The sequence below is a fragment of the Leucoraja erinacea genome, chromosome 4 (genome assembly GCF_028641065.1).
Source record: "Leucoraja erinacea ecotype New England chromosome 4, Leri_hhj_1, whole genome shotgun sequence".
In the NCBI taxonomy this organism is placed as follows: domain Eukaryota; kingdom Metazoa; phylum Chordata; class Chondrichthyes; order Rajiformes; family Rajidae; genus Leucoraja; species Leucoraja erinaceus.
In genome coordinates, this window is record NC_073380.1 from 85,999,030 (window position 1) to 86,022,211 (window position 23,182).

Here is a 23,182-nt window from a genome sequence, read left to right on the forward strand (position 1 = left end):
TGGCAACCAGCTTTCCCCTAGTTAAATCAAGAAGTTTATTTTAGGCAGCAACTTCAGCAGCTATTGGATAATTGAACCTTATTGCATTTTACTGAAAGTTAGTTTTCCCCTTCAGGATAATGACTGGAGTTAAGTGCAGTGTTATTTATTTTCCAAGCCCTATTAAAATATGTTTAGAATACACTCATGAACACAAATGTTCTCCATCAAGTCAAAGTCAAGGTGGCAAAATGTCCTACCATGCAGTTTTACACTGCAGCCAAATGTTTGCAAACCATCACCACTAGTCCTTGAAGTTGTACACCATCACGAGAAAACTGTACTTTAAACAAGCAGAAGCATAAACACACGGGGACACTGCAGGAGGGGTGGGGAGGACGTGCAGGCATGTGCAAGGCGGAGAGAGAGAGGGAGAGAGTTAGAGAGGGGGGCCGCCCAGAGTTGAACGGTAGGTGTCCTGCTTTGGCCGGAGGCCCTCCTAGACCTCGAGGCCCTAAGCTTAAACTTGTCTAGCTTATAGGTAAATCCGGCACTGCCTGCATAGGGCATTTGATCCATCAGGTTCTTCCACTTCATACGAGCACCCTCATCTCGTGCAACTCATTGTGCTATTCCTTGTATTTATCCAGCTTCCCCTTCAATCTATATCTGGTGGTCCCTCCAACCACAGCCAGGGTTCCACTCTTTCTGGAGGCTTGAAAGAAGTTCCCTCTTGGGTTTCAGGTAATTGTTTAAATATAGATCTTCCTGGTTTTGCACCCTCCCAAAACAGAAACATTGTCTCTGTCACCTACGGATGTTGATTGACTTTGTGTTGTACTGAAGAAATCTCAGTACTCACTATTTCTGTTGTGTTGGAAGACCCAAGATGAGTTCCAGCCCACAAGACAACCCTTCAAAGATTGGACATAGAAATTGAAACCACTCAACAATTAAAGAGGATATCATTTATTAAAAAGCTATCAAAATTTACAAAGAAGTATTTTACATCAGAAGAGCACATTATGTCACATGTTCAGAAACTTAGTATGCAGATACAACAAAATGTTGGTCTGAATAACTAAAAGCTTAAAACAAGCGACACTTCAACTGCACAAGGGTTATGCAAGAAATTTGTAAAATTCAATGATACTAAAGAATAATATGCAGACATTTGGACAGTGCAATAATTGATGACAATTTCCAAGACCACCTAACATTTCTTCCCAGGTAGGCACAAAATGCTGGAGTAACTCAGCGGGCGAGGCAGCATCGCCGGAGAGAAGGAATGGGCGACGTTTCGGGTTGAGTCCCTTCTTCAGACTGATGTTAGGGGAGGGGGCGGGACAAATATAGAATGTAGTCAAAGACAGTAAGACTAGTGGGAGAACTGGGAAGGGGAAGGGGGTGCAGAGAGAAAGCAAGGGCTATCTGAAGTTAGATAACATTTCTTCCCACCCATTTAGAAACAAAGAAAATAGGTGCAGGAGTAGGCCATTCGGCCCTTCAAGCCACCACTGCCATTCAATGTGATCATGGCTGATCATCCACAATCAGTACCGCGTTCCCTCCTGCTCCCCATATCTCTTGATTCCTCTAGCCCTAAGACCTCTATCCAACTCTTTCTCCTCAAGCCAGTGGATGATGAATCACTACCATCCGATTTATGCTGATAAACAAAGTTAACCCAAAGTAAAAGCAAGAATTGATTTACCTTTACCTTGGTGGAAACAGCACAGTTGAGTTTTATGAAAATAACTGCCACGCTAAATATTTCCTTGCTGCAAGTTGCAATAGCCAAAATAAATCATGAGAAGGTAAAAAGATTTTATATACAAGAAAAAGTAGAAATTCTCAACTTTCCAGACTTGCCAATGTGATTGCAGTACCTGCCTATTTCATCCAAACACATTTTGGATAGACGCTGCAGTTTGTTGGGGTTACTTTGTGCAAGATCCATCGTCACCTTTGCCCCTAGTCAAATGCTGAAGGGTTTGTGGTGAATCAGAAGGTTTCAATGTCAGTTTATTGTCACATGCACCAATTAAGGTACAGTGAAATTTGAGTTACCACACAGCCATACTAAGTGAAAAGCACCAAGACACACGACCACATGAAACATCCACCACGGTGGTTTGCACATTCCTCACTGTGATGGAAGGCAATAAAGTTCAATCTACTTCCTCTTTGATCCAACATTGGCTTTTGAAACTAGTGCCAAGCTCAGGCTGCCAATTCTCAAAGGAACCAAAGATCCATTTAGGTATTAGCTCAGTGTTAGTGTAAAACAGACAGAGTTGACACACTGTTCATTATCTGTGTTTTCACTGTCAAAGCCTTCACTCTAACTTGACCCCCAACACCAACACCCCCTTTCCACGTTCAGTAGCGGACTGGGTGTAAAAATATTGGTTGCCAGGAGACAAAGGGGCCCCACTTGATACAGGGGGGCCCACTTGCCATTGGGCAAGCTGACACCCTGGCCAGTCCACCACTGTCCACGTTCGTGTTTAAATAATCAACACCCCCTTTTCCTACAGGGAGAGAAAAGTGAGCCCTCCAACAATCTACTCTTGCAATGAGAATCTTCCGTTAAAACATGTGACAACTGAAGAAAGGTCCTGACCCAAAACATCTACCCATGTTCTCCAGAGATGCTGTCGGACTCAGAGTTACTCCAATACTGCTTTATGTGACAACTAATGTCTGATTGCAGGAGTCTCACCCGGCAGCTATGAGAACTCGCTGAACAAGAATGTTTGGAATTGTGTGCAACTGCCCAATTGTTCTCATAAAATAATACCGACACTTTCAAACACATTCTTGCAGAACTAAAATTAACTTTGAAACAGATTGTATTAATTTTCTACTTTTCAGCCTGTAGCTTTGATTGCTCTCGAGATCGGTATCCCTTTTGAAAGCGACATGTATAATAATGCTTTAACATGACTTCAGGCAATATAACAATTGCTAGTTTGGGGAATTATGCAATGTGCGCAGAGTTATACATTATCAGGGGATAGCTACACACACACACACACACAGGACAAAGTATTTCAATAATACTGTTGGCAGTAACATTGTTACTTCTCTAAAGCTATCTGAATGCAGAGGCTTTGAACATTTTCCAATCACTTTCTTACACAGCCAGTGTCCACATGGTTCATTGTATAAGCTGGGACCATCTTGCTCAGAAACAGCCCAAACATTACTTTCAAAGTAATTTAAATTTCTAATGGGAATGGAATGAGCTTTCTCCATCTATTGCAAAATATAACCATATAACAATTACAGCACGGAAACAGGCCATCTCGACCCTTCTAGTCCGTGCCGAACACATAATCTCCCCTAGTCCCATATACCTGCGCTCAGACCATAACCCTCCATTCCCTTCCCATCCATATAACTATCCAATGTTGTTGCTTGCAAAAGATTACCGTGCTGCTCACACTCATAATCACGTCTTCTGAACACACCCTCTCGCATATCACCGCAGGTCACTTGCCAGTCCATCAACATAACCAATGATAAAACAAATTACTATTACCCAAATGGACAAATCTTGACAGTCAATCATATTTTATCCCCATGATCAAAGTGTTGAAAACACAAGTTCAGGAAACATTTACAAATACATTTTGAATTTTCTCCCAGAAAGGCTGGTGACTATGAACAGTAAAGGAGTCCTCAATTTCTGTGGAGGTGACAACTTGATTGAAAATGAACACCGATCTTTACATGAGGGCCATAAAAGGCTAGAGGAGCTAGTCTGTAGTCGCCCATCACCAGTCTGCTACAAGTGGAAACTGGAGCCACCAACACGATGGCCCAATATAATTTGGCTTTTCAATGGGTTGAACAATTCTAAAAGGTGGAAAAAAAAACAGTTGGCCTCAATTTGCAAAGATGGAGGTGGTCAGTTTGCTGTGCTGCCTGGTTGTTTGTGGTGTACACGAGAAATGTCTTTTGACCCCAATACTGAATGTAATATCTCCATTAATACTTCTCCCAACCAACACTTCAACTGTCCCTTCATTAACAGTTCCCCCTTGATGGAGAAGGCTGGGATTTTAAGCAATCCCTTTCCTCTCTCCTCTCAAGCCTCTATCACAACTGAAGATTTGCTCCATGTCAGATTATGGAAATCTCTGGAACCTCATTGTTGCTTTCACAATCAATCGACCCCTCCGTTCAAAGATGTGCCTCTTGCACAAAAAACATCAGATTTAAAATCGTAAGTCACTCATCCACAAACAAATACAATTAAATGCAAGGCCAGACACTATACTCTGCATTCAACATGTCAGCAATTTGTTTAAAATTAAAAAAAATAATAAAATAAATAAAAACAGAAGATAATGCTAACAGCAAATAAAATGACAGAACTGACCACAAATACAGAAAGATAAGAATCCATCTCCTGCACTCCATCACTCCTGTCACAATTTAATTAAGTGTCCTACGAAACCGCCATGTTACCATGAGTTGACCACAATGTGAGAGAATGGGACTATGCAATGTTCTGCAGAGAACTCGGCTTCCCACACACAGAATCAGCTATTTTATCAGGATAGCAAAATTGGGGTTTGAAAACTTGATTGCTCAAAGTTGGTTCCATTTTCAAAGGAGCACCCAGAAATTCAGAAGCCACTTCCATAACTCCATTTTACAGAAAATGATACTGACAGCCTGTTGATCTCAGGTGGGTGAAGTGACCAGCTCAAGGCAGTGCAGATCACTTTCACAATGTCTCAGCAACTAGGCAAGAAAGGGAAGGCAGGAACTACCCAAATCCATGCTCTGTAACACGTGCATCTTAATATTATAATCAACAAACCAGTGCAGAGAATGTTTCTGCCAACACCATTAGTCATTCGAACAATAGCCAGAAATGATAAACTGAACACTTTCAATGCATTACTATAGCAATGCAACCCCATTTAAGAGTAAATGCCTCCTGTTTGACATCTCAACTTGACTTTCCTTCAAGTCACCTTGAAATGTTGCCTCAGTAACCTTTTATTCCCCCAAATCATCCCAAGCAATATTTACACAGCATGAACTTTAATATATAAAATATAAACTTAAACCACTTCTATTTCAGCTTCAGTGTAAAAAGTATAAATATTATAAAATACATTATTTACATTGGTAAAAGCAAAAGATTTCTTCCAGACTGGGAGTCTGCTGGAATTTCCAAGTTCAGAACTTGAAGAGACTGATGAATTCAAGAGGTGAAATAGAAGTGTAAGAGCCATCAGGGTCATTTGCTGTGCAAGGATGATTAGTATCCTGAAAGCAAAAAAATGAAAGGAACTCATTAATTTGCAGTACTTTTTATAAACCGTTACAGACAATCATTGAAGTGTCATCAATTGTTAGATGTGGAGCACAACTACCAATTTTCACACAGCGCTCTCAGAAAAGCATAATAACAAATAGCTAAATTATTGTCTGTTATATTGATTGAATCAAGGGAGTAGTTGGATGCCTTGGCTAGATGTCTCATCAAAATGACAGCTCCTCTAACAATGTTGCATTCTCTGAATTAATATTGATACAATTTTTGTAATCAAGGTCTGGAATGGGATATCAACCCAATGCCTCAGAGGTAAAGTTCGATCAACAGCTATGGCTATAATTAGCTGTCCACAAAGAACCTTTTCGGTTAATCATTCATAGAATTTGGGCATCATTGGCAAGTCCAAAATGTATTGCCCCTTATCTATCCTTCAGTAGATGGCAGTGATTCACATTCTTGAAACCCTGCAGTCCTTCTGGTCAAGGTGTTGCAGAGGGAGTTATAAGATTTACAAGGAAGGAATATTATATATAGATATAGATACAGATACATATATATCCATGGTAGGATGGTATGGGACTTAGATAACAACCTGCAGGGGGTGGTGTTTCCATATACTTGCAGCCTTTGCCCAACTTTGTAGTTTGTCAATTTTGGGGGGGAGCTGTTGAAGAGTAGTCCGAGCAAGCAAATGCCTCGCACTTTGTAGACAGCCCACAATAGACAGTGGTGGAGGGAATTAATGTTTTTGGTAGTGGATAGAGTGCCAGTCAAGTGCCACCCTCCATTTCCTTATCCTAAATCTAGATCTGATAACACTGGATCCAAGAACAGATACGAGTTGAACCTATTGAGACAGACACATTTTAAAGTCCCAATTTTCTCTGGATCTTGTATTTTGGAATTCAAGATAACTGCAATAAATAATCCTTTTCAGACCAAGGATAACAAGGGGCAGCAGTGATCCAAGCCCATGTATTTGTCAAGCTCCACTGTACCTTCCAGAAGAGGATGTGACAGTGTCGGCAGAACTGCAGTGTGTCCACATACTGTTCTTTCTTTGGGTAGCACCTCCCAAGTTTAAAGTACATCTTTTTCCAGTCCAAATGACCCTTCTCAGATAAAATGAGACGTTTGCGAATCTGGGAATAAAGAGAACCATATCTGAACAGTGTCATAGAAACATAGAAATTAGGTGCAGGAGTAGGCCATTCGGCCCTTCAAGCCTGCACTGCCATTCAATATGATCATGGCTGATCATCCAACTCAGTATCCCGTACGTGCCTTCTCTCCATACCCCCTGATCCCCTTAGCCACAAGGGCCACATCTAACTCCCTCTTAAATATAGCCAATGAACTGGCCTCAACTACCCTCTGTGGCAGAGAGTTCCAGAGATTCACCACTCTCTGTGTGAAAAAAGTTCTTCTCATCTCGGTTTTAAAGGATTTCCCCCTTATCCTTAAGCTGTGACCCCTTATCCTGGACTTCCCTAACATCGGGAACAATCTTCCTGCATCTAGCCTGTCCAACCCCTTAAGAATTTTGTAAGTTTCTATAAGATCCCCTCTCAATCTCCTAAATTCTAGAGAGTATAAACCAAGTCTATCCAGTCTTTCTTCATAAGACAGCCCTGACATCCCAGGAATCAGTCTGGTGAACCGTCTCTGCACTCCCTCTATGGCAATAATGTCCTGTGTTCCTGTGTACTTACTGAAGCACAGTCAAATTGTGTATTTTAACCAGAAACTAGGTTGCAATGCGACCTTTCCATACCTGGCGCTCTGTGAAGTGGTAGCGACACAATTTTCTCCATAGAAGCTTGTCCTCACTCAGAACTTGCAGGGTAGGAGATACCTGTCCAAGGTTTACAATATCTCTCCCATCAGCCAACCTCTCTAAGATGTTCAACTGCAGGCACATTGGTAGGTCAGTCAGGGTCATTCCTGTAGATATAGGCTGTGAAACAAAAAAAAGTTTAAGATAATCAAGACCACGGGCCAAGGATTTTAAGCACTGCATCCTTACTCAAGTCCCATGCACTCTGTAGTTGCAGCTAGATAACTCCTGGATTGCACTTTCTTGATTTAAAATCCCATATCCTTGCGACTCATCGTCTCTAATCTACTGCAGATTTCCAAAACCAATCATGATCTCTGCATTTCAATTCCTCATCCCCCTGCACATATTGTCTATTGTTATTCAATAGTAATACATGGTGGCGTTACATTAGAACTGCTGCCTTGTAGCACCCAAGATTCCAGTTTGATCCTGACTGTGGGTGCTGTCTGTATGGAGTTTGTACATTCTCCCTGTGACCACATGGGTTCTCCCCAGATGCTCTGTAAATTGTCCCGAGTGTGTAAGATAGTTAGTGTACGGGGTGATCACTGGTCAGCACAGCCTCGATGGGAAGAAGGACCCGTTTTGACGTAAAAAAAATCCAAAGTCTTCAAAAGATTCTTTGAGATGCTGCCTGACCCGCTGAGTTACTCTTGATGCGAGGTCAACATGTTCCATCATCCAACTGGGCTTTGGTCAAGCCTAGGATCCAGGACCCCAAGTCATTGTATTGCCCCCTTGAAAGACCTATATCTATTTTCCTCTTTAATGCAGTTCTCAAAATCTACCTCATCATCTTTGGACATGTCATATTCTGCCCTGGTTAGGACAGGTTTGGAGGGATATGGACCAAACGCAGGCAGGTGGGACATGTTGCCCAATGTGGACAAGTTGGGCTGAAAGGCCCGTTTCCATTGTATCACTCTTTGACTCGGTGACTATGACATTCCCCCACATATTTCCCTGTAAGCTGCTCTCTCTCCTTTCTATTTAATCAAGTTTTTCCATCATCCAGCTTTTTCATGCATGTATAGAAACAACTAAGATTAGCTAGTTACTGTGTTCCTGTTTGCAGCACTGAGGTTATTATTCCTCTCCCACATTACCATGACAACTGCACCTGCCATAGTTGATGTTTGCTTATCACTTACCCTGATGATTTGCATATTATTCAGCTGCTGTTGCCAATGAAGAATGACCTCCATTCTGTAGACCCAGGTGTTAATGTTCCCCACAAGAACACACTTCCCCACGCCTTTGACTAGCGCACAAATGGTGGCATACAGACAGTTGAGCAGCTCCTTAATTAGCCGGATATCACACTGGTCTTCAAGCACTGAACAAAAAAAACAATATTCTTAACATAGAAATTAATGCACCAACACTTGGTGGCGATGTTTGAGATTTTGGGGCAATGGGTTGGGGTGGGGGGATGGAAAGAGGCAAAATGAAACTGCAAGTGGTTACTGTGGCAGGAAGGAGCAAGTAAGTAAAATTTAAAATTAGTTAATCAAAATGTCACCTTGTCAAAAAATGGGAAGTATCTCCTATACCATCAGCCATGATCATATTGAATGGCGGTGCAGGCTCGAAGGGCCGAATGGCCTACTCCTGCACCTAATTTCTATGTTTCTACCATGAATTCTACCAAAATGTTAAGAACGGTGCCATGACTACACTAAAACGCAGACACATCCACCCAGATGCTGGGTACTATGTTCCTTTAAGAATCATTGCGGTCTCTTCAGACGTCTAAATAATAGTTTCAAAAGGGCCATTAAGGAAAGAGAATAGTGTTTAAGAAGGAACTGCAGATGCTGGAAAATCGACGGTACACAAAAAAGCTGGAGAAACTCAGTGGGTGCAGCAGCATCTATGGAGCAAAGGAAATAGGCAACGTTTCGGGCCGAAACCCTTCTTCAGACAAATTCTTCAGGAAAGAGAATAAATTGAAAATGTCACAAATTTGAAATTCTCCAAAGCATAAAATATTCACACTCAAGGTTGGTAGATTCACTCAACGTCCAACAAACTACGAAATCGGGTCCTGACAAAACATTTGACATTGTCAGTCGTCGTCAGCCACAGTCTGATGAAGGGTCTTGACCTGAAACGTCACCCATGCAGTTTCTCCAGAGATGCTACCTGATTGCTGAGTTACTCCAGCATTTTGTCTCTATCCTCAGTGTAAACCAGCATCTGCAGTTCCTTCTTATACAAAACATTAACTCGGTTCCTCTTCCCACAGTGTTGCCCGAGCTGCATTCCCAGTACTTTCTATTTTATTCCCAAGGACAAACAGTAAAAGTAGATTCTGGGTTCTTATTACATGCCAAAAGAAGGCCTGTGGTTACATCACAAACTCCAATTCCTATTTGTTTAATAAAATAACTGTTGATTTTAATTCTATTATTTTCCTAATGGTTGGAGTTGCGACTGTAAAAAGCACTTTGCAGCTGCTAATGTTTCCCCCACTGGTCCTTGTCCATAGCTCCATATCAGTGGATTTCCACAGAAGTATTTACCAGAACTGCTCAGTGATTTTCTAATGCCTTCTTAACCTTTTTTAAAATTGTGCAAGAATGCAAGCAGTCACACAGTTCTTGATAGTTTTCCATTGTTACACTGATGGCAAACTTGGATCCTGAGAGACTGGCCCACACTTGGAGCTAAAATAAAGACGTGATCTGACCAAGGCACAAGATTTGAAAAGGAATTCATGGCAGATGGCGAGAATGCGATTCCTTCCACAAAAGAAACTCAGGGGTGGGGGGGTGGGGAAGAAGGGGGAAGGGAGGTGGGCTGGAGAGAAAAGGTTTCTCCCAACTGATTTGCTAAGTCTTCCGTGCATTCACAGGCTCTTGCTCCGCTTACATCCACATTCTCTCTACACCTAATCTTCCACTTTCACAATCTCAAGTCATCTACTGGGTCTACTCTCAGCCTTCTCCTTCACTATCTGTTCAGTCTTCCCCAAGCTTAAACTCATTTAGTGTTGTGTGAAGAAGGGTCCCAGCCCTCAGACGTCACCCATTCATGTTCTCCAGATGCTGCACAACCCGCTGAGTTACTCAGCACTTTGCTTTTGTTTTTGTAAACCAGCATCTGCAGTTCCTTGTATCCAAGTTTCAGTAGCACCCCAGTAAACACTCCATTTTACATTTGTTCCAGGCCCACTACGTGCTGTAGATAAAAGCCAGAGGTCAGAAGAATGACAGTAAATGCTCACCTTTCTGCACAACTCTCTCCAGAATATTCATGTAGTTTTTCTGAGCAATCCCACTGAGGGAAGTGAGCTGGGATTTTGCAATGAGCTCAAGCAACTGCAAACAGAAAATAAAGTGGTATCACTCTTGCATGTTTAAACCATGCAGCTGTTTCAACCTGGCCCCTTGGGCCACAGTAGCCAGTAGCTGCAGATATTCAGAACTTCCAAATATGAAGAACATCAATGCTGCCCACAAACAAGTTCAAGAACATGAAAGGAGAAATGGGGTTAAGTGAAGTTCAATATCATTACTTTTTGGCTGCTCATGAAGATCAAACTACCAGTACAGTGTGTACTGGTTCTTAACTGCTACTAAGCAATTGGAAATCGAGCAAAGCCAAACTTCTAAAGTTTGCCTTAATCATGCTGCTTCCCTGGGAATAGTGTCCCCTTTGGAAACAATTATGAAAATGATGGAAAACAAACATTACAATCTATTTTTTGTTTCACCCATTGAATGGTGGGAGGGGTAGTCAGGAAAACTGGTGAAGCCAAGCTTTCAAAATAAATGCACACTGCTTGTGGGTATCCCAGTGCAACCACTGGCTGCTGGTCACACTGTAAACTGACAGGTATGCAATGGGCTGTGCAATGCGCGTCACTTCTGAAGTCCCCGTCCATTCTGTGTCAGTGGATAGACAACTGTGTACACATGTTCAGACCACACTGCAGAAATCAAGTTTCCATCTTGCTATCCTCGGTGGGTCAGCACCGATAGCCAATGGTCAGACACAACCATCACCAAACTGCCTGCTGAAAATAATTTACTGGGGCATGGGTGAAGAAGAGGTGGCAGAACGAGAGAAAGACCAGAAAGATCATCCATTTTATAAGGTCTTGCATTACTAATGCACAGCATCAGTAATAATAATGAACTTCTGGTGCAGGCTGTGACAGGAGCTTTGTCTTCAAGGCCACACAACATGAACCACCCCCCGACAGGGTATAGAACTTACTATAGATCATAGTAAAAGGCTGTTAAACTTAGGACTGATGGTATCCAACATAGACAGTTCGCTCCAATTAATATGGACCTCAAACTCACTTCAAGTTATAAACAGGAAAAATCCAGGGCTACTCTCCAGTGAATGCAGCTCAGATCAAGAGCGGAACTCACTATCAAAACATGGAGGGGACGGGGGACACAATTTTTTGGCGGCCGCGCGCGCATGCGCACACGAGGCTCCGGAGGCTCAATCCAGCGCTAAATGCAGCTCAACTCTGCCCGTCTCACCGGGTTAACTACAGCCCCGTCTGGACTGACGGGACACCAGCACTGATTCTCTGCGCTGGCCATATTTCCAGCAAGTCCAGGCAGGTTAACCTGGCGGGGATGTCGCCCACCTCTCAAAACATGGAGGGGGGGACGTGTCCCCTCTGCCCCCCCCCCCCCCCCAGGTTTTCCGCCCCTGGCTCAGATGAAGGAGTGTGCTGTACTATCTTCTTTCAGAGAAAGCCAGCTGAGACCATGTCTGTATCATGGGTGAGTATTACAGATTTGGTGGCAATATTTCATTAGAGCAGAGTTCCTGATATCCCAGCCAATAATTACACCACCAACTAACATTACTACATCTGACCTTTATCCCTCGGATAGACGCAAAATACTGGAATAACTCAGCGGGTCAGGCAGGTTCCCGGGGAGGAAAGGAATACGTAGCATTTCAGGTCAAGCCCTTCTTCAGACCATCGGTCAGATCTGGAGAAGGGTCTCAATCCATCACATTACCTATTCAATTTCTCTCCAGAGATTCTCCCTGACCCGTTGAGTTACTCCAACACTTTGTGTCTATCTTCAGTGTAAACCAGTGTCTACAGTTCCTTCATACACATAACCTCCTAGAGGCAGGGGTAATTGGCTACTGCATTTCACCACAAAACAGGGTCTAGAAAATGAGGTACTTCACTGCCAGTGGAGCTCTTTTGGATACCTTGGGTCTGCAAAAACGGTTTGTCTTTCTTTAGACTCAATCACTTTCACGGTTCGAATGACCAGGGCTGCAACTCAGATGAGTGAACTTGTAAAGCTTGAAGCCAGAGTTAATTAGTCACAAGACACCAGCGAGCGATGGGGGTGGGATCATGACAGGAATTCAAAACAGTTCCTCTTCCATCGGCTCCTATCCTGCACAGCAGCAACACACTGGATAGTGTGTCAGCTGTTGGCTTTGTCACTGCGCATGCTGACTTGACTGGTGATGGATGGTCAGGGCTGGTGTGGTATGACTCAGGGTAACAGATCCCTTCATCAGTACAAGAGAAACCAGCACAAACATAATCAGTTTTTCACAGATTTGGGTACCATTAACATTGGCAAAAATAAAAACAGAGAAAAAAAAAAGATTCTTAAAGACACAGAGAGTGGTGAATCTGTGGAATTCTCTGCCACAGAATGTAGTTGAGGCCAGTTCATTGGCTATATTTAAGAGAGAGTTAGATGTGGCCCTTGTGGCTAAAGGGATCAGGGGTATGGAGAGAAGGCAGGTATGGGATACCGAGTTGGATGATCAGCCATGATCATATTGAATGGCGGTGCAGGCTCGAAGGGCCGAATGGCCTACTCCTGCACCTATTTTCTATGTTTCTATGACACATTTTTAAAATATTTGCTCAAGCCATCGAAGGAAGCCATTTTGACCACACCATTTCCTAGGTCATGTCCCCTTCCTCACTAATTTCCCCAAATCTGTTCTCCACACATTCCCATTAACACTTAATTGAATGAAAGAAACTTCAAAAAATGAGCAAATTTCATAGTATTGCAGACTGCTAGTCAGTGAAAAATCAGTTTAAAAAAAACCCAGAGATGCTCTGAGCTTACAATCCAGGCCTCATGATGCAACTATTGTGGTGTTTGTGTTTCCAGTTAAACTCCACCTCCTACCCACACTGTCAGTACAAGTTTCTATTCCCCCCCCCCTCACATGCCTCACACCATCCCTGTGGGATTGAGCTTCATATTTCCCCTTACTCCCAACCAACTCTCCAGAGAAAAACATTTCTTTCAATTTATCAATGACTTGTGCTTTCACGAGAATGGAAATGTCTACCATGCTGAAACCCTAACAAAACCCCTTTTTAAGATCTTAATCAGATAAGCTTTTAGTCTTCCAGTCACCCTGAGACCTCCATCCAATTTGATCATCTCAGATAAGTTAGACCTTGCCATGAGATTAGAAGTTGCATTGGAATAAATTATGTGCCAAAGGCCACACAGCATGTACAAAGCTGCTTTGCTTTATAGCAGGCAAGAAGATTCAGTTACGGAGCAATTCTATTCTCCTGCTTCAGATGGAATTACCACATCTACTGCCCATTTAATCAAGAATTAATTGTAATAATGAGTCGGTGCCATGACGTAAAGTGCCAAATAAATAATAAATGAGGTAAAGTGGCAGACAGAAATTCAAGGTTCACATACCCGAACAACATAATTGAATCTTCTGATGTCTCGTATCGCGCTGGAGAAGTCCAAGCGGTTAAAAGCCTCACCCAGGGTGCAGTATCCATGTCGCTGGGAGGAATGGAGAGACCGTTAGTACTGTTGGTGGGAGAGTAATGAAACAGCAACTGGTCACATTATACAACAGAATTACAGAATTACTCACTTCTTTCGTGCTTCCTTTGTGAACTGAGATCCAAGTATCATGGTGGAAATCTGATGGCAAAGACAAAAATCACAGACTTTATTAACTACATTCATAGCCTGAGGAAAAGATGTTTTCCCAAAATTTTTGTGAACCATTACTGGAGTGTGATTTTTTTTTCTCTACCCACAAAATAAAATGAGTTAGTGTGACGAGTGTAAACTCTAGTGCTTGATTAAGGGCCAGCTTCCATGCTGTCTCTCTCCATGATCCTCTTGCCCCAGTTAACTTGGGTGAACTAGTGTGATATTAACTGTAGCTCTGTACACATTCCACTCACGACTGAATAGTCTTTACGAAGATGTTGCCAGGACAAGAGGGTGTGAACTATAAGGAGAGGTTGAGTAGGCTGGGTCTCTATTTCTAAGAGCGCAGGAGGATGAGGGGCAATCTTATAGACGTGTACAAAATCATGAGAGAAATAGATCAGGTAGATGCCGAGTCTCTTGACCAGATTAGGGGAAATCAAGGACCATAGGGCGTGGGTTCAAGGTGAAGGGGAAAAGATTTAGTATGAATCGGAGGGGTATTTTTTCACAAAAAGGGTGGTAGGGTATGGAACAAACTGCCAGATGAGGTGGTTGAGGCTGAGACTATCCCAACATTTAAGAAACAGTTAGACAGGTTAATGGATAGGACAGGTTTAGAGGGAGGGCAGGCAGGTGAGACTAGTGTAGCAGGGACATGTTGGCCAGTATGGGCAAGTTGGGCCGAAGGGCCTGTTTCCACACTGTATCACTATGACGATGAATAGTACGGGTGTACATACAGGTCTCGATTAGTACGGGTGTCAGGGTTTATGGGGAGAAGGCAGGAGAATGGCATTAGGAGGGAGAGATTGATCAGCCATGATTGAATGGCGGAGTGCACTTGTTGAGCCGAATGGCCTAATTCTGCTCCAATAACTTATGACCTTACGAATGGTGTGGCCTTAATCTGTACACAAAGCCTGCCAGTCGTCCGATCAAGTTACAGGTGGTGGAGCAGCAGGTCAAGGAGCTTCCAGGCCAATGAACAAGGAAGCAATCAGAGACTAATGGGAAATAATTTAATATCCCCGATAACCACACATTTAACATCCCCTTGATCCGAACAGCAACTCTCAAATCAAAATGTCAATAACAGTGACGTAATCACATCAGGAGGTTTAAAAAAGTCTGAGACTAGGCCAATAAAAACAGAACTGCTTCTCCAGAAATGTTTCCAATGGCCACTCTGAGAGACCAAGGAAATTCTCCTGATGGGAATACAAAAATACTTGCTTTGCTATTCAGGGCAACACATAGTGCTCCGGAGAATTAAGTGCTTCGGATGTGCAGAAACGGGAGATGGAGTATTTTATGTCCTTGCACTGGGTACATCAAGAGGGAGCAGACCACCTCACAAACTACCCACCAGCTAGCACCTTCTTCCCCATCTCTGCGAAAGGCTACGGTTCCCTCAAGGGCCTCGGTCACCTTGGAGGCAACAGAATGGAGTGTAGCAAGTCATCTGCGATCCCAAGGGAGTGTATGGGAAGTGGATGGGAAACCCAGCAGCCAACATGAACAAGACAGTCCCACAAAAGCAATGTGATAACGACATACCCTGTTCAAGTGACACTGATCGAGGGGCAGCTATAGTCAAGCTGTAGGAGAACTCCATTCCTATCCTTCAACAGGACCAAGTGAATGTTTATGTCTACAGGAGAGGGGCCCCAAATGCAACACTTCTCCCCAAAAGCTGGCATCTCCGACAGTGGGTCATTTCTTCAGTCCTACAGTTTAGTTTAGAGATGCAGCCTTTCAGCCCACTGGGACTGCACTGACCAACGATCACCCGTACACTAGGTTATTCCATATTGGGAACATATGACAATTTCAATGCTCCAGGAATTGACACCAGAGACGAAAGTAACCATCTGAGTCGCACTCTAAAAGAACAAGTTTGCAGAGCAAAAAAAAATATATATATATATGCATTACACACACATATAATATATATATGAAATATATATTATATATATAGACAAATATTGCACACACATACACATCACATTATATATTTATATATGTTATACACACATATACACATATATAAATATATATACCTTCACATATATATACACACATATTTACATATGGTCATTTTAAGATTGTTGAAAAGTTTGGTCTAGACAAAGTTGCAAGACTCACATTGGATTTTTGTGTTGTTATTCAAAATATCCTTCTTTCTTTTCTTGGTCATGAAATCGTACCCAACATTGTTCAGAAAGTTCTCCTTATTAAACTCTTCATTGGAGTAACTATGCAAAGACAAAAAGGAACAGAAAGTATGAACAGGGTACAAAATCCAACATTACTTTGTATTTCTTTATATATAGAAGACCCTCAGCCCATCTCATTTATGTTGGCTCAGAACAATTCTATGCTCCCCATATTCCCATCAACTGCTGCCCATATTCTCCCGCTTACCTACATACTAGGGACAATTTACAGAGGCTATTTAGCCCACAAACCCATACACTTTGGGACATGGGAGAAACTGGAGCACTCAGAAGAAACCCATGCAGTGCAGGTAGAATGGCACCAGAGGTCAGGATTGAACCCAGCCACCTGAAGGTGCAAGTCAGCAGCACTAGCTGCTGATCCACTGGACTATCCCAGCAGTGAGAAATGCAGAATTAATATTTCAGCTTGAAGATCTTTCCTGTTTCTCTCTCTGCAGATGCAGATTGGAATATTGAGCATGTCCAGCACTCTCTCTTCTTTACGTTATCTCTACAAGACCATTCCAGGATCTGTTGGCACTCACTACTAACCCCAATACCGAGCCAACTTCTACCTGGTAGATTTTCCTCTCCTGCCCATTGTGCATTCCAATGAAAAAATCTTTACTGCCGCTAAATGTTGTTACATTAGAAACTAAACGAACAAGTCCCAGATTGTGCCGTGACACTGACATATTGGGACGGACAATTTGTTCTAGGAAACTATTAAAAATTTGCAGCAAAGAAGAGGGGTGCGCAATTGTGGGGAAATATGCAAGGGAAAATGGCATAAGATAGGCTGGTGGGGGCAGCTTCATGTCTGGCGCATACACACAAACACAATGATGGAAGTACTAATTACTTTAAGCAAAAAAACAAACAAAACTGTTGTCCAAAAAAATAAAAAGCTGCTGGAAGCAGTGTTCCTCCAGCAGTTAGTTTAGTCCAGAGGTTTCCAGCAGTCTGCAAATTTGTTTAATGTAGAAATTAGTCTCACTTCATGACCTCATCATTCAAATAAAAAAAGCAACAGGAACTGTTGTCCAAAAAATGTGTGTGTGTGTGTGTGTGTGTGTGTGTGTGTGTCAGTGTGTGTGTGTGTCAGTGTGCGTGTGTCAGTGTGCGTGTGCACACGGCTCAGAATATGCTTCATAGTCTTTGGCTGCACATTCTCTTCAAGAGGGGATTTTTTTATTTTTGACTGAACAGGCCTTTCACAAGCAGGTTATTTATAGCATTGGTGTACAGCTCTGCTTCAGACCACATCCTTACAGCAAACGTAAAAGGGTTACAAAAAGCAGAGTTTATTCTGCAGAGTAGAGAATGCAATAAGGCAGCACAAACAACATTTGCAAGTTCACGCTGTACTCCATCTATTCTTGTTTACAGTTGGGGCACAACTACTTGGAAGACGTTAACCTGCCGCCTGTAAACTGGCTGCTTTGGCAGATCGCCCTGCTGTTAGCAGTCATGGATTGTGGCAGGCAGCTTGACCTATGCAAGGGAGACAAACTGAAGCAAAACAGCTTCCTAGACAAACGACATATCAGAATTCTGCAATGTATTTGGACTGCATCACTCGGACTCTCACTCTTCCTTCACCTGGTCTTCCTTCCCTCCATCCATTGAGCCCTAAAGGCCAGGTTAATACTCAACATTTTTAACAACTTTGAAATTTGAAGTGCAAAATGGCACCGGAAATGTGGTGACTTGTGTACTGCCTCAGAGTAAACTATTATTCTTACATACACTCTTGTACTAGAATATAGTAAGATTTTTACTAAATTGTCTGCTAAAAGGGATTTCACTGCACCAAAGTACATGCGACAATAAAATACCATTAAGCCATTGATCTTGCCCCGCTATTCACGGATTGCAGCATAACGCCCATACCCCTTGTTGAAAAAAACAAAACAAAATTAAGCTACGTCTGAAGTTTTCAACTAACCAGATTCAAGTTCCGGCTGGCTGGTTTGTGGCTTCCTGACAGCAGCATATTAGAAGAACTCGGGCAGAATGAGTGCATCCACATCTCCTTAACCACACCCCCCACCTCCACAAGATCTGTATTCAAATAAGAGCTTTGCAAGACTTCCTGTTTTTGCAAGACTGCATTTTGTTGTAGCTTAAGAAGGCCAAAGAGAGTTAGTGAGGGATAGGAAAAAAAGCAACAATATTGATCACCTCTTGTCAGTTTTCTTTCCTCCCCTCCACAGAAGTGAACCACGTTGTGAATCATCACAGCCCTGCTGGTGAAGTTCTTCCACGATTTGACCCAGCAATGAAGGAACAGTGATACATTTATATGTCAGGGTGGTGTGCTATTTGGAGGGAACCTGCAGGTGATTGTGCTCCCAGAAGCCAGCTGCCCTTATCCATGATGCAGATATTGAGAGTTGGTAGACCCCATTCCCCAGTTGGTATAACATGTGCAGGGAACATTGAAATAGCTGCCATCATCCTTCCTGGCAATGGTTCAAGCGCTGTTTAGTTGCATTGGTGGTGCTTACCTTGAAGGTTGTTGCCCGAGCACACAACATCCTAACTATCCTCGTTGTGGGCAAGCCAATGGAACCCATGGATGCAGCAGGTAGTGTTGCTTCTTCTAGCCCTCATGTCATATGTGTGGAGTTTGTGCTTTCCCCCTCAGACCTGGGTTTCCCCCTTGATGCTCCAGGTTCTTCTTACATGGCCACTGTAAATTATCCCCAGCTTTGATAGATGTAGAACTGGGATGGGTGGTGGTAGAATCAATAGGCATCTGAGGTTCCAGAGAAATAGAACTGGTAGGATTGCTCTAAGCCAGATAACCTTGATGGATCAAATGATCTCCCATGTTAAAAGGAATTATGAGAAAGTACTGGTGACAATATAGGTTATTCACCTATACACCATATTAACCTCAACCTAATGCTGGTTCACATCAGAACCCTGGCTACCCTGCCTTCACATTCAACAGCCCACCACAATGATGAGGAGCATCACAGTATTGCCTCAAACAGGTGTGCAAACACATCCGGGATGGAATCCGAGTTTAGTTAGTCTTAACGGTTCAGCTGCTCAATTAATAAACTCACTTCAAGATCCAAGGCTATTTGAGACAAACACAGGACCATAGAAAGGAACGTGGCAACAGGAGGACAGTTAGAACTCAATCCTGTTGTTCCATGTAATAAGATCATGGCTAGTTAAAATTAAACCCAGTTACATAGAAACAGACAATAGGTGCAGGAGTAGGCCATTCGACCCTTCACCACCATTCGACATGATCATGGCTGATCATCCAACTCAATACCCCATCCCTGCCTTCTCTCCATACCCCCTGATCCCTTTAGCCACAAGGGCCACATCTAACTCCCTCTTAAATATAGCCAATGAACTGGCCTCAACTACCTTCTGTGGCAGAGAATTCCACAGATTCACCACTCTCTGTGTAAAAAATGATTTTCTCATCTCGGTCCTAAAATACACCCCTCTTATCCTTAAACTGTGACCCCTTGTTCTGGACTTCCCCAATATTGGGAATAATCTTCCTGCATCTAACCTGCCCAACCCCTTACCTTGCCCAACACCACAACTGGCCCCAAATACACCATGGTTAGAATAGTTGCACATTTCCACTGCCTTGTGCAAGAACACTAACAACACCCCTGATGAAGCCAATATTAATGAGATTCCTACACTCTCCCTCAACATATCTCAACATTCAATATTACATGCTGACACTTTTTTGAAATGCAAACCATGATTTGGCAGCTTGCCAAATTCCTCTGTCTTCACTGGTCTCCTTGTGAACCACCAAGACAGGAACGAGATCAGGCACAACCAAGCTTGTAGACAGCATATCCATGGGATGAATCTTAGCACGAGTATAAAAATTATATGAATACAGTAATCTTAGGAAAAGGCCAATTTTAACCAACCTTCAAGAAATACTAAAGATTTGCTCCTTGTGGCTTTATTATGGTGATAAACTACAGGGTAAGATCTAACATTAGGACTGCCCCTCCAAATCTGTTTGCTAAATTAAGTGCATTCTTAATGACAGTCACACAAGATCTGTGCTTGTCTAATTCTGTCCACCTGTACTTTCTCCAACCTCCAAATGTCTGCTGTTCAAACTCTAAAATCCCTTCATTTACCCCTCATCCTCCAAGACTATCAAAACCAGTCACCTTTTGGTCACCCACCCCAAAATCCCCTTACGTCCATCAACGTTAACACTTTAGATAGACACAAAGTGCTGGAGTAATACAGCAGGTCAGGCAGCAACTCTGGAGAAAAAGCATGGGTGACATTTCAGGTCAGGACCCTTCCTCAGACTTCTGACCCGGCCCAAAATGTCACCCCTACGTTTTCTCCAGAGATGCTGCCTGACCTGCTCAAAGTCAAAGTATCCTTTATTGTCATTCAGACCTTTCGGTCTGTACTAAATTCCGTTGCCTTGCAGTCATACATATAATAAAATAACAAAACACACAATAAACACAAATTTAACATCCGCCACAGTGAGTTCACCATGCTAAGTTACTCCACCACTTTGTGCCTTTGGTATAAACCAGCATCTGCAGTTCTTTGTTTCTACATAACATTAACACTTTGGTAGTGTATAATTATATTTCAGTGCCTATTATATATGAACTATTATATAAATACATACATACATACACACACACACACATACCTGTATATTATACGCACACCCACAACAGATATACAGACTGTTTTGTTGTTGTTGGGCAAACTTAGCTAGTTAAGACCCCTGACCTTTCTAACGCTGATGAAGATTATCTCATGACAACAGCTGGATGGGAAACAACCAGAAATGGACGGGGATTGGCCGCGATGCCATCCATCCATCACACAGCCCGCCTCCGCTCACACTCGAAGGTCAGTAAACCCCAGATGTAGTACAATCCCCTTTCGTCTCGATCAGGGAACTTGCTGCGACATTCATCCAAATCTGTTCTCCATGCCTGGTGGGGAAAGAGGCATACATTGCAACCGACAAGCAACGCATGATTCGTTTACCAGCGCATCAACAGCAACAATATTAGATCACGAGGGGAGAAGGGTTGAAAAGTAGGAGGTGCTTTCTGATGATCACATAATCACTGTGATACCACAGTACTGGGAGTGTGTATCTCACACACAGCGTCTTGCAGCGAGCTAGAGTTATATTCAGGCGTCGCGATTCCAAACAATGTGAAAAAGGTTCATTCAAGTTTTAAACATAAATAGGATTTCATCATGGTGTTTTACCACTGTGCTCAATATATTATCGTTTGGTTTTTAAAGCAGTTTGAATGTATTACTTGGAATCGCGAAGAGCTTGACAATACGTACATACAAGAAAATACATGTTGCCTGCAATGTTTGTTTTGCTTGGACAGTTACCAACTGAAACAGTTTACAGAAGTAATTCTCCCCCCCCACACAAAAAGAAACAAATATGTTCACGATTGTTTAAACATTGAATTCTGGACATGAAGCATCCTTTTGCCACTGTGAATTCTGACTTGATTCTACTTATTTACACAGGAATAGGGACTTTAATGATCCGTTTCCCCCAAAGGAGTTAGGACACATTTCCCCCCACGGGGGCTGCAATCTTTAAGATGCCGTCATTCTCCCCGAATGTGTTATTTACTGTTGCTTCTGACTAAACAACCAAGACCTGAAGCCTCTCTTCCTATCGTTGTTGCCCAACCTGCTGAATGTTTGCTGTTTTAACTCCAACGTCACCCGATTTCCGTTTGTTTACTCTTCCAAATATACTTTGTGGTTTTCACTTTGTTTTCCCACCCTCGGAACAATTCCCACGCTTGCCCACTGACCGTGGGACCGAGCTCACCCCGTCCCCAGTCCAGCCCTCCCGCAGGGGGCTGCGAAACGCTCCACAACTCACCAGCTCAGCGGCGCCACATTGTTGTTGGCTTCAACCTTCGACCTCTTCCAGCCGCTGTCCGTCTTGATCCAACTCTGACCGGGGGACCTCCAGTCCTGGCCCAAGAATGGCATCCTGGCCGAAAGTGCCGATTCGCTGCAAAATTGCTGCCCTGTCTCCTCGTTCAGGCTGCTGGAAGGGACTTCAGTACCAACGCTGCCTCGGTTCAAGCACGGATGTCCCTGTTCTAAGTTTTTACACAATCGCTAACTTACTTCCCCTTTTGCACTAAGCAAACCCTTCCTCTATACTTTATTGCCTGTGCACTTCTTCCAGTCCTGGCTGTGGTGTCCCCTTCTGTTTTGTTTTGCCTCCTGCCTTCTCACTCTGCGTTGAGGGTTTTGTGTTTATTATGGGGAGATTTGCACAGTGCCTCCTATTTATCCTCTCAAGCCTCTGTTGCCGGAAGCGAGTTTCGAGCTGGAAGCCCCGCCCGTCTGCACAGTGCGATCCCAGCGCCACTCAGCCGTTCACGTGGCACATTGTTTTTCTGCCTGAACAGCGTGACCCGGAGCGGTCTGTACAACTTCATCGTTTCAGGCTATCCGTTGCCCTGTATCTTGTGCAATCCACCAACATCTCATTTTACTGTTTCCGCGACTTGGCTCTGCAGTGCATATTTTTCCTTGAACTGCTCATGAAGTCCCTGTTAAAACCGATTAAGCAACGTACGACCTTCAAAATAACGCCAACCTTCAAAATATCTAGCCATTTTTAGGAAGTACTTGAAGTGTTGTAACCTGCAAGGTGTACAGGGCGATAGTATTTAACGTGAAGTCCCGTTTGCAATCAATCACATACATCCCTCACTGTTCATTTCTGGGATTCTATCGCTTCTGTCCGAATGCACAGTACAACCAATAAAGTATGCTCACAGAAATGAATGGCATAATTAGGGCCCATTTGGCCCTCTGCCTATGTGCTAGGCAAAATCAAGTTGCTATTTACTTG

General features: G+C 43.0%; 1 protein-coding gene across 2 annotated transcripts; it reads right to left on the bottom strand.

Annotated features, from left to right (window-relative positions):
• Positions 1-463: 463 nt before the first annotated feature.
• Positions 464-23,182, bottom strand: fbxo32 (F-box protein 32). Of its 2 annotated transcripts, none has more exons than XM_055634739.1 (9): positions 22,193-23,182; positions 16,211-16,320; positions 13,998-14,047; positions 13,811-13,903; positions 10,351-10,444; positions 8,273-8,457; positions 7,056-7,238; positions 6,280-6,423; positions 464-5,271 (listed from the first exon to the last, which is right to left on the bottom strand). In XM_055634739.1, the coding sequence occupies exons 1-9, from the start codon at positions 22,303-22,305 to the stop codon at positions 5,182-5,184; spliced, it is 1,062 nt and encodes a 353-aa protein (XP_055490714.1). In that variant the 5' UTR covers positions 22,306-23,182; the 3' UTR covers positions 464-5,181. The 2 variants fall into 2 exon arrangements, with proteins under 2 accessions (XP_055490714.1, XP_055490715.1); XM_055634740.1 differs by lacking the exon at positions 22,193-23,182 and adding an exon at positions 21,052-22,163.